General features: G+C 34.8%; 1 protein-coding gene across 8 annotated transcripts in view; it reads left to right on the top strand.

Moving 5' to 3' along the window:
- Nucleotides 1-14742, top strand: part of Hnf4 (Hepatocyte nuclear factor 4) — a 38111-nt gene that overhangs the window by 10600 nt on the left and 12769 nt on the right. Inside the window, exon 1 of one of the 8 annotated variants that reach the window (XM_018460453.1) lies at nucleotides 1087-1444. The exons of 3 other annotated variants lie outside the window; for them this stretch is intronic. In XM_018460453.1, coding sequence (XP_018315955.1) covers nucleotides 1360-1444 — 85 coding nt within the window. In that variant the 5' untranslated portion in view covers nucleotides 1087-1359. Of the gene's footprint in view, nucleotides 1-1086; nucleotides 1445-5216; nucleotides 5680-10246; nucleotides 10313-12835; nucleotides 12930-14742 lie in introns of those variants that run through there. 4 more of the 8 variants (XM_018460457.1, XM_018460458.1, XM_018460456.1 and 1 more) reach the window with 4 other exon arrangements.

The following is a 14742-nucleotide window of genomic DNA, read 5'->3' on the forward strand; positions in this document are numbered from 1 at the left end:
ACGGCGCTAATAAATGTTTTGCGGATCTTTCGAGGTGAGAAGGAACGGAAAAGAGAAGAGATACGGAAGAAATTGATAAAATGATATCTTGCTTCGAAGAAACACTTATGAAACATACAAAAACTTTTAAAGAGACATTGAGAAATGAAATATTGTTTTGTCGCAAAGGGGAAACTGGTATGACAGGTGTACCATGGCAAAAAATCATGACGAGCATTTACTTCGTCGACCTGGTTGCAACAGATGCCAGTCTATCGTATACTGATTGCCATGTTTTTCTCGCATTATCATCATTTACATAATCTTGCTAGCCGTCGTTATACATACAAAATAGATATGCATCGTCGATGATTCTTACCGTATTTGATACAATCTGTGCGATAATGTCTGACATTACAAACATAGAAACATGCGTGTCCGCTTTCAGCTTGAACTAATGATAAAATTTTTAATATAATATAATAAGATACAATTTTGTAATATATTTTTATTTTCTCATTTGAACAATATGTTGTAGTCCTTTAGGTTATTAAAGTGTAAGTTTTGTTTTAATAAATTGTTATTAATATTTACCTTGTCGTAAGTTCTATTAATAATTATTTTACTAAAATTTTTATATATAACGTTAAAAAGAATAATATTTTTCGGAGGAAGTATTTCCTCGAAAACGGTATCTACTAAAGATATTTGATATCAGTCAGCTAATAAATTATTTAGATACTTTATCAAATAAGGGTTGAAAATACAGTTATATTTTACTAAAGAACTTAAATGTCTTTAATTTTAAAGATAAATGTTTTCTAAAAAAAAATTTTTTGCAGATGTTCTTAAGATATTTGCTTGTATTATATTTATGTCGTTAATCCATTTCCATTATTCACGCTCTATTTATCTTTTTTGCGAAGATTACCGATTAATCATCCCTCCCTTAATGTGCATAAGTGTAACGACAAGCAGAACAAGATTAGATTATCAGTTCCGAGTCGTTCCTCCCCTCCTGTCCACTGCTTCTTTCCCACTGCGGGCACCGTCTACCCCATCTCTCAAAACGAAAAATTCTATCCCGCACTTTAGTGCGTCTGTCGAGATCAAACCGTCGTGTACAATTCCTCCGTAACTTCGCATATAACTCTCCTCCGGAGTTATATTCTCGACACCGAGCGACGTCGCCGGGTCACGTTAACGATTAGAGGCTAGGATCTGCGTAACGACAATGTGCATCACACATCGTACGCCATACTGTTTATGAAACGCATATACTGGTAGTGCTCGCGCATCGCGACGATTCGTCTACAATTCGAGAGTGATTATTCCGCAACGATTGCTACTGCAAAACGCAAGGAAAAAGAGCGCTCTGCGATGAAGCTCGATGACGAAGCCTTTTCCTTCGATATAATTGGCCAGCCCGATCTGGATTTCAGTACTTGTGAATATCTCGGGACCTGTGAGTACTTTCGTATTTGTATAATAATAAGAAAACGTGATTTTTTTTCTGAAATTACATGTAAAGATTTCATTTAACAATGTCTTGATTTTTCTTCGACTGTTAAACGTGTAAGTTATGAATATATACAGGAAAGATTGTGGTACCTAGGGACATGTTGTACCTTGGAACACTAATTACTTTTTTAACAATAATGAAATTTTTAATGTTGACTGTTCAATTATATTATTTTTACTAAAGTAATAAAAAGTGAACAACATTAAAAATCCAGTTATTATTAAAAAAAATAATTAGTATCAAGGTAAAATATGTCTTTAGGTATCACAGTCTGTCCTACTACGCAAATATAATTACATGATATAAATAACATGACAAAAAGGAAGGGAACATTGAAAAATAAATAAAAAAGAATAAACATGCTGTTACAAAGAATAGACACTTAAAAGATAAAGGAAATTTCTTAAGCGTAATAAGTTAATCTATAGAAAGACATTTTATTTTATTTGAAGAATGGTTTATCTTTTTATCTCTATATTTTACCGGTTTAGTATTAGTTCGTTATCAATGCAGTGCTACTCAGACGGTATCAAAAAGAGATTACGTATATCTTGCTTCTTTTTTTATTGTCAAACCATAACATAATTTATGACGATATTTATAATCATAAATAAAACTTCGAAACTTCCACAATTCGAAATCTTAAATTTAAGAAAAAGAAATACTTAAGAAAAGAAGGCTTAATACCGGATTTCGGCAAGTAGTTAGTTGACATTCATTAAAAAGAATATTTTAAATGTAAATATTATATAAAATTTTTTAAATTTACAATTCTTTAGATCCTTCTTGATGGATTATTTGTATTGACGTAAGCACTTTTTTTCATGTAAAATTAAATTACGGAATTAAAGGAATAAAAACTGTTTTATGTAAAAAAAATATATGCCGTATTTGCTCGTATATTTGCTCGTCAAAGATGTTAGCTCTTTTAAAATTTATACAAATATCCTTTTCAGACTGTCGCGTCGGTGTAAAAATAACGATTATTCTAAATAACACAATTTGACTTTTATGACGTATACTGTAACAACTTGAAAAATTTGACAAACTTGCTAAATCTTATTGAGAAAATGTTTCCTATCTTACTTATCTTGTCTTATCTTATCTACACATGGGATGCCAAATTCTTTTTCACATAACACTATACTCATAGACGAATTATCTAACGGAAGATGTAAACTATCATTAATCCTATCATTAACTCTACAGATTTAGTCATTTGTGATAACGTTATTATATAAGCGATGTATATTATTTGACTTTTCGCACGTTGTATTTTTAATATTTATCGCGTTTTATCATTGTTTTTTTTAAATCAAAATCATGCTGGTAAATATTTATAAAATATTTTCGAAAATTTTCTTCCTGAACATCCAAGCAATTTGAACATGGATGTAGAGACTGATGTGTATTCTCCAACAATAACCTCGATGAAATCGATTTCAAATCGATGGGTGCTTATCAGATAGATATGAAATCGTAAAAAAAGCGTGGAATACAAGCTCATCGATCGTCGATTATATCATCGCGAAGTGTTGTCGCGTTCGTTGCGGTATCTCGCAATTAACGCCCGAGAAATCGGTCGTATATAACGCGCGTGACACGATACGAAAATCTAAAAATACACGAGGCAGACATCCAAAGATACCATGGATCTATTACGTCGGTATTTCTGTTTTCTTACGATACTCGATAAATCCCGTTCGCGACCCGCTCGCGAAATTATCGCAATCGTCGCAAATCCCCGCAGATTTTTCGAACAATGCCGACACTGCCACCGGTGATACCAGTACATACAAACGCGATAACTAATAACCATATCCCTGGCACGCGGAGGAAAGAGGGAGCAAACACGAAGAAAACGGAGGTATGAATCACACTTTCATTCGCTGTCTCATTGTCCGTCAGTGCTGGAACAGGAGCTTTCTGTATTGTGCTTTATCGCAAGGAAACTGACTCACTTCGGTTCTTTCTCTTTCTTTCTTCCTGTCTCTCTCTTTCTCTGTGTATATCCATCCAGCAGGAGCTTTGTTACACATGTCATTCTCCATGGCCTGTGATCGCGCGAAAAGCGTGAGCAATCTCAGCAGTCTCTTTGTCACAACCGTCTGGTTAGTCTGGTAGCGAGTCAACCGTACCGAAAGAAGAAAAAATAACGAATGACTTGGTCATACACTTCTGTTTCCGCATGGGAAATAGTATCGGAAAAAGATTGAGCAGCCAACAATAAACAAATAATTAACGTCCAAAGGTACAACCTGGATACTACTACAGTTTCCCTTAAACTCAGAAAAGGTCTTTCTCAAAGGATTCCATTTCAAATGTGAATTCTTAACTCTCAAATCTCAACGTTTACATTTTCTCAAAGGCCTTTGTTGTGATTTTTATGGATGATTGCTGTTAATTAATCATTATTAATTAACCGCCCCACGCCGATTCTTAACACTGGAAAACATGCAATATGTATAACATGGCCTCTATGAATGAGATAAATGTGTGCATATGCGAGAGGCAATATATTTTCGACAACGCAAGTCCCACTTTCTGTATTTTTAGCTCGTTCCGGCGCTTACGTAGACTCTCGCGCAAAAAAGAACGATGCAATTTGCGTGCATCCGATCATATGCGTCTAGGACGCAATGACGTAATGTCACCCGAGCCGCCTGGCTCCACGGTGAATCGTCATAAATAAAATGACAGCATAACAAAGACATACTTTTTTGTTTTCGCCGTGGCAAGGATAAAAAAACTTTGTGATTTGTACAGCATGGCTGTAACGAATCATTTTTCGTTATAACATAGGTATTGTCGTACCTAGGAAGATAATCAAGCCAGATAAACAATTATCAATATCGTATCTTATCATTGTATATTATATATTTTTCGATTACTAAATTTATTTAACAGTTACATTTTTGGAGGGTATTAGATACTCAAAATTATTGAGTGATACGAAAGTTGTCTTTCGACACTTTTTCCAGAAAATGATACATGCTTCCTCGTTTGGAGCATCGTCAGAGAATTTATTACATGAGTTCATATGATTTCTTGACTTTTAAGTGAGATGATCATACCATAAACATAGTTTTTTTTAATTTTCTGTCGACAACATGAATTTCTTAATTCTTTCGTCAACAATAGGGATCGAGAAGCAGAGTAAATTTTTTATTGTTTCGAATTATATAAAAATGTGAAAAATTCCGGTATAAATACCAAAGCTTTAACAATAAGTTTTGACTATCATAGAAGTTGGATAGTTTTACTTATTTTTTACAGATTTAAATTTACCAGAATTCACAATCAAAATATCAATGGTGCTTTTAAAGATCCAGTTTTAACTTCTCTCCGACGGAGAGAAGTTAAAAACCTTGTTTTGGCAAAGGAAGATAAAAAGTATATCTTGATATACTCTTTTAGAAGTCTTAAATTTATTATTTTTACATTCATTGATCACATAACTAATATAATCATAAAATAATATAATTAGTAAAAAATATAACTATAAAATTAAATTTTTGTGGGGGTGTTTTAAACACTACCTATCACAACTTGCGTAATTTTAGATCACCTACATATTTAGAGGTAAAGTCTGGAAAGAGATTCGCAGATACGTGACACGCGTTTGATCGTGTTAACGCTCATGTCCGCGGCCACTGGTCTCCCACCATTGCGAAACCGCGGTAAAGCACGACAGCAAAACGTGCGTACGTTTACAGCTGTTTGCCAGTCGTCACCGGACCGCTGTCGTGGTGTCTGGCGAAGGTCATTAACGCCGTCGTGATTATCACCGTCACTCGCCATCGCTCGCGTTGTCGTTTGTCACCGCGTAATTTTTTCAACATCGCGTTAAAATCGTTTAGTTTCGAGACGATTTAAACGATGAGTGATTCTCATTCTTTCGCGTGAACTCGCTCCTCGTGTAGGAAAGCATTGAAAGGCAGAGGAGAGACAGAGAAAGAGAGGGAAAAAAAGGGAGTAGTCAGCAACGCGGATGGAAGCAGCGGAATTGATCGAAGATTGATTTCTCGATTGAATTGCGAACGAATAGCTGGTAAGAAAGTAAATACATCAGCAGCGTCGCGATAGTGATCGAGAGAGTGGCGATCCATCAAGATCGACGGGGACCGGCACGGAGATCAACCGGTTGAAAAAGAGAGTCTTCACGATGGGTCTGGCAGGTGCGCTTCTGTTCCTTTTTATTCTCTCCCTTGGTTGCATGCGTCACTTTAACGTATAATTCCCGTTGTTATCTGTGAGTGGTGGAGGATCGTAAGGGGATAAGTATCATTTTCCAATTGAGAGCGACAATGTTGAGATTCTTTACCAACTCTGTTACGCGCCACTTTCGTTTTATTTCAATAACTGACCCTTCATGGACGTTTGTTGATTGTATTTTTTATCTTCCGTAAGTTTTTTATTGAAGCGAAAACAAAAAACTGGAAGAATTCTCATTGATTAATGAAATTTTGAATGAATTAGAGAAATTCATTGCTTAAATGTTAAATTTGATATGTGGACCTTTCGTAATTCTTCATTACGCTATACCATCGTGAAGTTATCGATGTCTTACGGTTACGTAACAAAATATTTTAATAATAAAAAAACAAAATGCATAAGTTGATATATAAGGTATTCATAAAAGGTCACATAAATGAAATTTATTTAAAAACAATGGAAATTTTGTCGCACAGCAAATTAAATGGTAGTGAGTCAACTGTTAGAATTCGTCATAGATAGAGGCGACTGTTCATATTATTAATATTACTCATGTTATGCGAAAAGTCATCGCGACGCTTATCAAATTAATAACTGTGACATTATGCCAATTATTACTAAATCGCATATTTCTATTCTAATCAAAGGAAATTTCTGTTTGACGTTATTTAATTTTCTACTTCGTGAAATTAAAATCAACAGTAGCGTTTTTCGAAATAATACAACATTGTCTAATAAAAACAAAAATACTTTTGTGGCTTCAAGAACAAATTAAATGTAAGTAAATGTCTACATGAGCCTCCGCGATTGTTGATTCATAAATAATATATTTATAAGGGGATAAAATATAATTTGTAAACAATTGGAATATGACTGCCAATGAAGTTAACTCTCTCTCTATCTCTCTGCAAATGTTTTAACTTTAATTTGAGTCCATTCAGTACAAACTGAGTAGTTTATAAAGGAGTCCAAGCCAATGTATCAAACTTTTTGCTTGATGAAATAAAAATCAATTATATTTATCGAAATAAAATGAAGATTTTAAATTGGATTGAATAAATATACAAAAAATTGGTCAGATTTTTAGCATTTGATTAGTTTAGCATAAACAATAACTTAAAGATATAAAAAAAGAATACTAAATGTTTGTAGTGCTTTGAAAATTAACATCCACATTCCATGTTTTTAAAACATATTACTTTAGCGAATTAAATTCCTTAGGCTCCTAAAGAAGCGGCTGGACCACTCTATCTGCCACGCTCTCCAATTCCGGTTGTTTATTCGACGTTACGTAAAAAAATATCTCTCCGCGATATGCAGCGCGCTCGAAAACTTTCCGGCGACGATTAGAAGCGCCAACGGCGATCATCCTGAAGGAAGTTTTGCGCGCGTGACGGCTCCGTTGGCTTGCGTTCGATCTAATTGTGCCATGACCTAAACGTGACTTGCGTTTTCGCGTGACATTCCGCATCCGTGTGTGGCTGCGCACTGCGCGTTAAGGTTGCATCGACAGTCTCTGGATTAATTAAGCCTGGCTCGAGAGTGACTCGCCGTTCCATTTTAGAATATATCGCCTGTGACATCGGCAGAGAGCAATAATTCAAGTAATATTTTACTTCTAAGTGGAACAAATAACAAGCTCGTTGTTGTTAGTTTCGGCCTTGCATTTCATATATTTATTTTTCATATATCGTATTGAAGATACGACACGCAAAATAGTAGATTAAAATAAAACCGAGCTAATAGATAACGTAGAACAACATTACGTAACAACATTACAATAAAAACTCTGATTTCGCGTAAATATTGTATATCTTTTTTAAATCGAAATTGTCGCAATACGCTAAGGATATATTATTTTGCAAATCTATGCGACTAAATTTTATCTATAAATATTTAATATCTTTTTAATTTTAAAAGAAGAATTTATTTTTAAAGTTATCTATTTGGATTACACACATTTTCCTATTTCTAGAATTTTACTCCCCGAGAAACATTGCGATCATTTTTAGATCGTATATGCGGAGATACTGTTCATTTTATATGTGCTTTTTACGTATTATGTCTTTTCTTCTAAGAGCTGAAATGTACAATTGTTTGATCTTAAACGCGGAAAGGAAGAGGCAGCTAAAGCAAACAGATCTTAAGTCTTGGTTTGCTGGCAGTACTCGGTTAGAGAACGTCGTAATTAAAAATCTCTGTGATACCAAAGAGAAAGAGACAGAGAAACACCGAGAAAGAGAAGAGCCCCTTATCATTCCAGTTGACACGTCGTCGTGTTATCGTCAGCAGCGTCGCACTGCGAATATACCGTGTACAAACAGTGGCGTATTCGCATTTTGGTACCCCAACTTTTATATTTCGAGTCTTGATTAATGCTGAGGAAATTAAAAATTTTTTTTTAAATAAATAAGTTCGAAAGAAATATTCAAGAAAGAACGAGAATTAAAAAAATATTATTGATCTTTTCTTTCTTTAGAAATAAGATATTAGACTAGCACATAATTCATTTAACGCATTAACTCTTTATGGACTACCGTCTTTTATCTTATTCTCTTTAATTTACATTTTCTCTTCTTTAAAGTCTTATAAAGTTAATAATGATTCAAGTAAATATAAATAATTTTAGTGGCTATAAAATCAAAAATAATAATAATGAGAGGGCATTCAGAGGGACTGTGTGGTTCAATGCCCTCATTATTATTATTTTTAATAATGATTATCCGCAAATAAAATTAAACCAACACGGCTTTTTCTTTAACGGAGAAAATCGACATTATGCGTTATAAATATAATAAATATGTTTGGAAGTGTCAAGTGGCATTTTAAAAATTCAGCTAAAGAGGATCATATACATTTCGAAAGGAATTAAGTTTTAGCCCTAAGGTTTCGTTGATTCGATGGAACGTTCTTGATCACGTGCTACTGCATAGTGCATGTGTGCGCTCTCTATATTGCGAGTGGCGCCGGATCATGACGCGAGTGTATATGTGTGCGATTGATGCACCAATATAGGACGTACTATATGATGGTAAAAATTTACATAATTATAAAAAATAGAAATAAAAAACTGGGGAAGCGTGATCGAGATAATCCTGTGTTATTAAAATGAATTTTTAGTGAGATTTAAAAAAATTTTAAACCAAGTTTGATCCTCGGATCTAAATTATATTGATAAAATTGATATAATTCAAAAGTTATTAAAAAATTTTTTTATTATAATAACAGTGCAGTTGTGAAAATAATATTATTTATAATTCCTGAGGTTTATCACATACTTTGCCTTAGTAACGTCGGATTAATTTAATTATGTTGAAATAATAATTTGTAATCTATTTGATATCGTAATACTTAATACATTAATTTTTTTTATATTAATTTTTAACATTTAGAAAAATGATTTTGCATCGAATTAAAATTCTGTTATTCTATAATTATTTAGAATGTATTGAGGGATGTTATAAAGTCTTATCGCTGTGTTTCAAATTTGGTTTTCTTTGAATATTTCTGATACGTATCAAGATCGAATATTATAATAGAAATGCCCGGTGATAAATATGTCTGATTACGATTGAAGATTATGAAGGATAACAAATTGAATTATCGCGGATAAAAACGCGCATCTGATAATTAAGTGTAATAAAACATAACAATATTTATTTATTTCGAATTTACATAATAAATAATTATGCTACAAAATTTTGTCTTATTTTAATGACTGATTATTATATTATTAATAGAATTACATTGGAAAGTGTGTTGCAAATAAAGTCTTTTTTTTTGTTTACTAAAAGACTAAAATTAAAATGATGACATACGCATCGCTGATTTTCACGAATGCGAGGGACGCAGTTATTCTGAATCATGTTTATCGTTCGATAATCGCGTATTGCATATCCGACCTTCTTAGCTTCGAAACGATATAAATCTAGCTGCCGTTTTTAAATGATCGTATAACGCTCAATATTTGCGATTCAAAAATATATAATAAAGTTTTATGATAATTCATCGTCGCGCAGCGCGAAAACAATATTTGACCGAATAAATGTAATAAAGCAACGGTTAATTGATGAAAATCGCACTTTGGCGATTTAATTGACGACAAAACAGGAAACACACAGTAGTATGATGGCGATACAGAAGTACGATGGACATTATGTTTCCCGTTTGACGTTTCGAATAGAACACCGTTGGTTCAGCGCCGGTCAACAGGAAGGCGCGTTTTAAAGCTGGCCCCGGAGTAATTACGTCTTTTCTTTTCTTCCGTCGTGTCCTCTCTGCTGTTTAACTATGCTAATGTTGCGCAAACAGCCTAGGCAAACTAGGCAATATATCTGTGCGCGCCGCTGAAAACTCACAAAAGTAAAAAGAAAAAGAAAAGACCGCCTCGGCTTCGAGTCACGTCGCGCCGCGTCGCTTTAAACATTATTCCTTCGGTGGGGCATGCATAAATAATTAATAGTCTGCAAATTGATTCGCAGTGTCACTATGACAAGCGTATAACGCGCACACACACGGACACGATTTCACGAGAGAGACGAGGAAGAAGGTAGGAACGTCGGTTACCTTCTTCTTTTCCTATGTCCTATGTAACCCGTACGTATTAAATTGGAATCCATTAATTTTCTCGCGGTCGAGATAGAGTGGCGTTACGTAATATAATAGAACACGCACGCGATGCGGCTACCGTGTCGCAATCGCGACGCTGCATTAACTTAAGTAGGTATCAATTGGACACCTGAAGGTGGAGAGGTGTTCTCTACGTCAATGGAGGAGAGAAGAGCGATCTTTTCCTCAGAGAAATTACGATTCCATCTTACGCGTATTGAAATGGCAAAAGTCAAAGGACGCGTCTATCGTGAACTTTTTAACAATCTCTCGCGCGAAACTAACGCGACTTCGTCTCGAGAAGAAATAGCCATTTTGCATTATGCTATCTATCGCGTTATGATAGTGTTCGGTAAAACGTAGCGAAAGTGATGCACGAAAGTGAAAGCACAGCGCGGATATCAGGTGAGAAAAAGGAACATGAAGAGTGATAATTACGTTATCATGATCCGCGCGCGCGTTTCGAGAAAGACTTCGTGTCTAGGAACGAAAGCGGTGTGTGTGTGCTTTTAGATTGTTTCTTTTTTGAGAGGAATTTTTCTGCTGGCTACGTAGCCGACGTAGCCGGAAGGGAAGCCTGAAAAAGGTTTGAGCTTGGCCAGCTGCAAACTTCGCATTCTGCGAGACGCAGAAAAAGGCTCTCGACACACCGCGTTTTCCACGTATGCGCGTTGTGCCGCGTAAGGTGAAAATATTCGTAGCGTTACGAATTTTACGCTGCTTGACGTGGCGTAATGTTTGTTCAAGGTAATTTATTAGTTGGCAAACAGCAATTAACTGTAACTATTTTATTAATTTCAGCGAAAAGGTCTCGACAATGTCTCTTAATCTTCAAGAAATTCATAATTTTAAAAGAAATATATCGATTGGAGAATCAGCTGACAAAAAATTTAAATTTTCATTCAATCTTAAATTTGTGTTGTGAAGAGTCTTCTTTTACAGAAATCTAACATTGGTCAATTTAATACTAAAAGACAGTAATTAATTATTTATTTTAAGTATCGACAGTGTTAAATTAGCCAGTATTAAATTTCTATAATAGTTGCGTGAATAAATATTAAATTAATTGAACTAAATTTTTCTTAGTTAACATTTTTTGTCTGATGATTTTTCGAAGAAACCGCGATTGAAAAAAATGCAGTAAATCGGAGATCGTCTTACAATTAGTATGATTTTTTTATCCATGCGATAAAGCATGAAGGAGTTAATTTGAATGAGGCATCATTTGTTATTTTACGCGACGTTCTCCAGCGTTTACTCACGAAATTGTCAGTACTATGTAAAGTAAACATCGTCAACTTTGCGATGCAAAGTTACCTTCGACTGCAGTTCTTAGAAAAATGATAGAGGACGACTTCGCGATCGACTGACGCAAACAGCGTCGACATTGTCGCAGAATATCGTACGAAAGACGAGACAAGACTTCCTTGCTTATTAATCTCGGTTTACGAGATTGAAGATACAACTTCAGCAAGATAAAAAGAGGAACACGTCATTGATTTGCTCTTAATAATTATTCACGGGGAAAATATGTCTCTTGTTTGATATAGCGGTAATTTTTGTACAAATTTCCATAAATTCGAAGAAGGACTCTTTTGTCTCTTCTTCTCTAGAAACTGTATAACAGACTCTGGTCACAAGTAATTTTGTTAAAATAAGAGGAAAAAAGTGTATACGTACATATACACTATTTATAATTTTTTCTAGAATATTTCTACTTGATGTCATCTTGATTTTATTAGGATATTGCATTCTGAGGTGTTGCAAAAATAAAGATATTGCTTAAAATTTGATATTAAGACCAAAAATTAGTTAAATTTATTTATAACAGAAATATTTATTATGTGTATATTATTTCTTTCTACCTGAATTTAATAAGGTTATTGAAATCTGAATTTGAGCGGAAATTGACAAAGACAACAGATCAATTAAGTCAATCTTGCGGCTAGACTCTGTTATAAGATCTTTATCCTTTCCAGCTCGTCCTCGGCTCGATACATCTCTATTGCAGATAAACAATGTGTAGAATGTATGATTACAAGTATATGATTTACAAGCGAAGCATGGAACATATCCGCAACGCATTTTTCTGCGGAAGGAGGAGGTTCCAGCTTTACGAGAGTGTCCTCGAGATGAAGATAGATTATAGGTGAAGGATGAGCGATGGATGATCGCATATGAGCAAATGTTTTTGCTAGATCAACGGAGAACTCCAGACATACTTCGCATACGTTACTAATGTCTACATGCGAGCACCTGTTGCGTCTGTTCGGTTATTGTAAAGTAAAACGGTTGATCGCCCGCGATCGAAAGAGAGAAGAACGGCTATGTGTGCGATTTTGTAATATGATAGTTTCGCACGGGAGCGAGAGGAAAGATACAGTAGTGACTCCATCGGACCTTGACTCCACAAATAATACCGTGTGTTTCAATAAATTTCGCTCGCTCATTAGCATGTTCACTATCGCTCTCGTTACGATTCGTCTCTTCTCGGTTGAAGCCGATCGCTTTTAACGCACGTTTCTCGCGTTTTACGAGGACGGATGGCATCGAAGACGAACCGTGATGAATCGATCGAGAAGAAAATTAGTAGAAGTCAAAAGGAGTAAGTCTGAATTTTGTGCAAATTTTTATGTATTTTTAACTTTCGGCGACTAAATTGAATTTTGAAGTCACAATCGATTTTTTTATTACAACTTCTGGTAGATACATTTGTAAAAAATAAGTAAATACAATCCAACTTCTATGATAGTAAAAACTCGTTATGTTAAAGCTTTCACAAGTATGCAAGAAGACTTTAGATTTTTTTAAATGTAAGAATATAAAAATCTACACTGAACCTCAAAGAAGATCCAATGTGCTGACAGAAGGTGTAAAATTCAATGGTCGGCGGAGGGTTAAAGTTTACATTACAGGAATTTGAAAATAATTTCTGGACTTGCAAACATTCGAGTAGGCCAAGATTATCGTATTAACCACAGTTTTATCAAATTAACGATCTGCTGACTCAGAATGATACAGAAAACCGCGTACGCATAACATAGCTGACGTGAATTCGGTTTAGACACCGCATTTTTCTGCGTGATATGATAATCATTTCTTTGCTTGCGGTGATTTCTTTTTTTTTTACAATATAATTGGAAACTTTTATTCCTTGCTTCCTCAATCTTGTTATGAAACTCATAATCTGTTTATTCCAATCACAAACGCCTTACATTGGTCCACTTTGAGAGACGTTGCTTAGAAACGGTCTTAATCGTCAGCGATCATAAATCGTGAATCATCGCAGAGATTTGCGTTCTCGGGATGCGTGGATTCGATAAGGCGCAAATCAAAAAGCTTCATTATCTATTTAAACAGGAGGTGCTTTTAAGACCAATATTTATAGTTTGTTATTAAGATCATCTTAAATATACTCTAAATCCACGTTTATATTAAGTATCTTCATACATGTGTGCGATTTAATTTTCCGCGTAAAAATAAACTATACATTTAATTTTAGTATGCAGTATAATGCTATTTTTATATGGAAAATTAAATCTCACACACACACACACACACACACACAAACTTAGAAAGAACAATTTTGCTGAAGTATCTAAAATTTTAGATAGATACAGATTTGAAAATAATTTTAGTGAACCATTAAAATAATTATGTGGGAAATTCAAGCATGATGAGCAGTGTTGCATATAATTTTAACATTCTAGCAATCAGCTTGAGCAGCCTACATAATTTGATAGTCTAACCAAATTATTTTCAGATCTGTATATCTACCTAAATTTTTAGATGCTTCAGCAAAATCGTGCATTTATTACAAACTTATTGTTATAGATTTACAGTGTAATATCTTAAGATGTTAATACGATTTCGTGATTGGCTAATGAATATATATATAAAACGGTCTTAAATATGTAAGATCTGATTATGAACCGATCTCAGGTGTATTGTACACGTGAACAAGGATTGTGTGTGTATATATGCACGTGAGCAGACACGAGTGACCAATCGTTAGACTTTGGCATATATATGACAGGCTCCGTCTGATCTAGGAGAGCGTTCGGGGATCGTGGGGGCGAACCGGAGGGTATTCGCGTGCGACATCGCTGTCCAAAGTCCGGAATCCGTGCGACGTCTCAGCCGATGATGAGAATGGGGGGAAGGGTGGGGCTGGTTGTCGGGCATCCGATAATATTACCCGTTTTCTTCCCTAATGCCAAGGTCGCGGGTTGTGATAGACACACAATTATCCCTGACCGTAGCTATTTCGGGAAACGCCACCGTGTAATGATATTGTGCTGAACAAGCGTGAATACCGTTGAGTACGTCCAGATGGGTTGCTGTTAAAAACGAATAAGAATTTAAATTATTATAATCTATGGAATTTCTTCATTCCTGCGGACCTTCGTTAAGTCTTC

Source organism: Mycetomoellerius zeteki, unplaced genomic scaffold, assembly GCF_001594055.1.
Source record: "Mycetomoellerius zeteki isolate Tzet28-1 unplaced genomic scaffold, Tzet1.0 scaffold94, whole genome shotgun sequence".
Lineage (NCBI taxonomy): Eukaryota > Metazoa > Arthropoda > Insecta > Hymenoptera > Formicidae > Mycetomoellerius > Mycetomoellerius zeteki.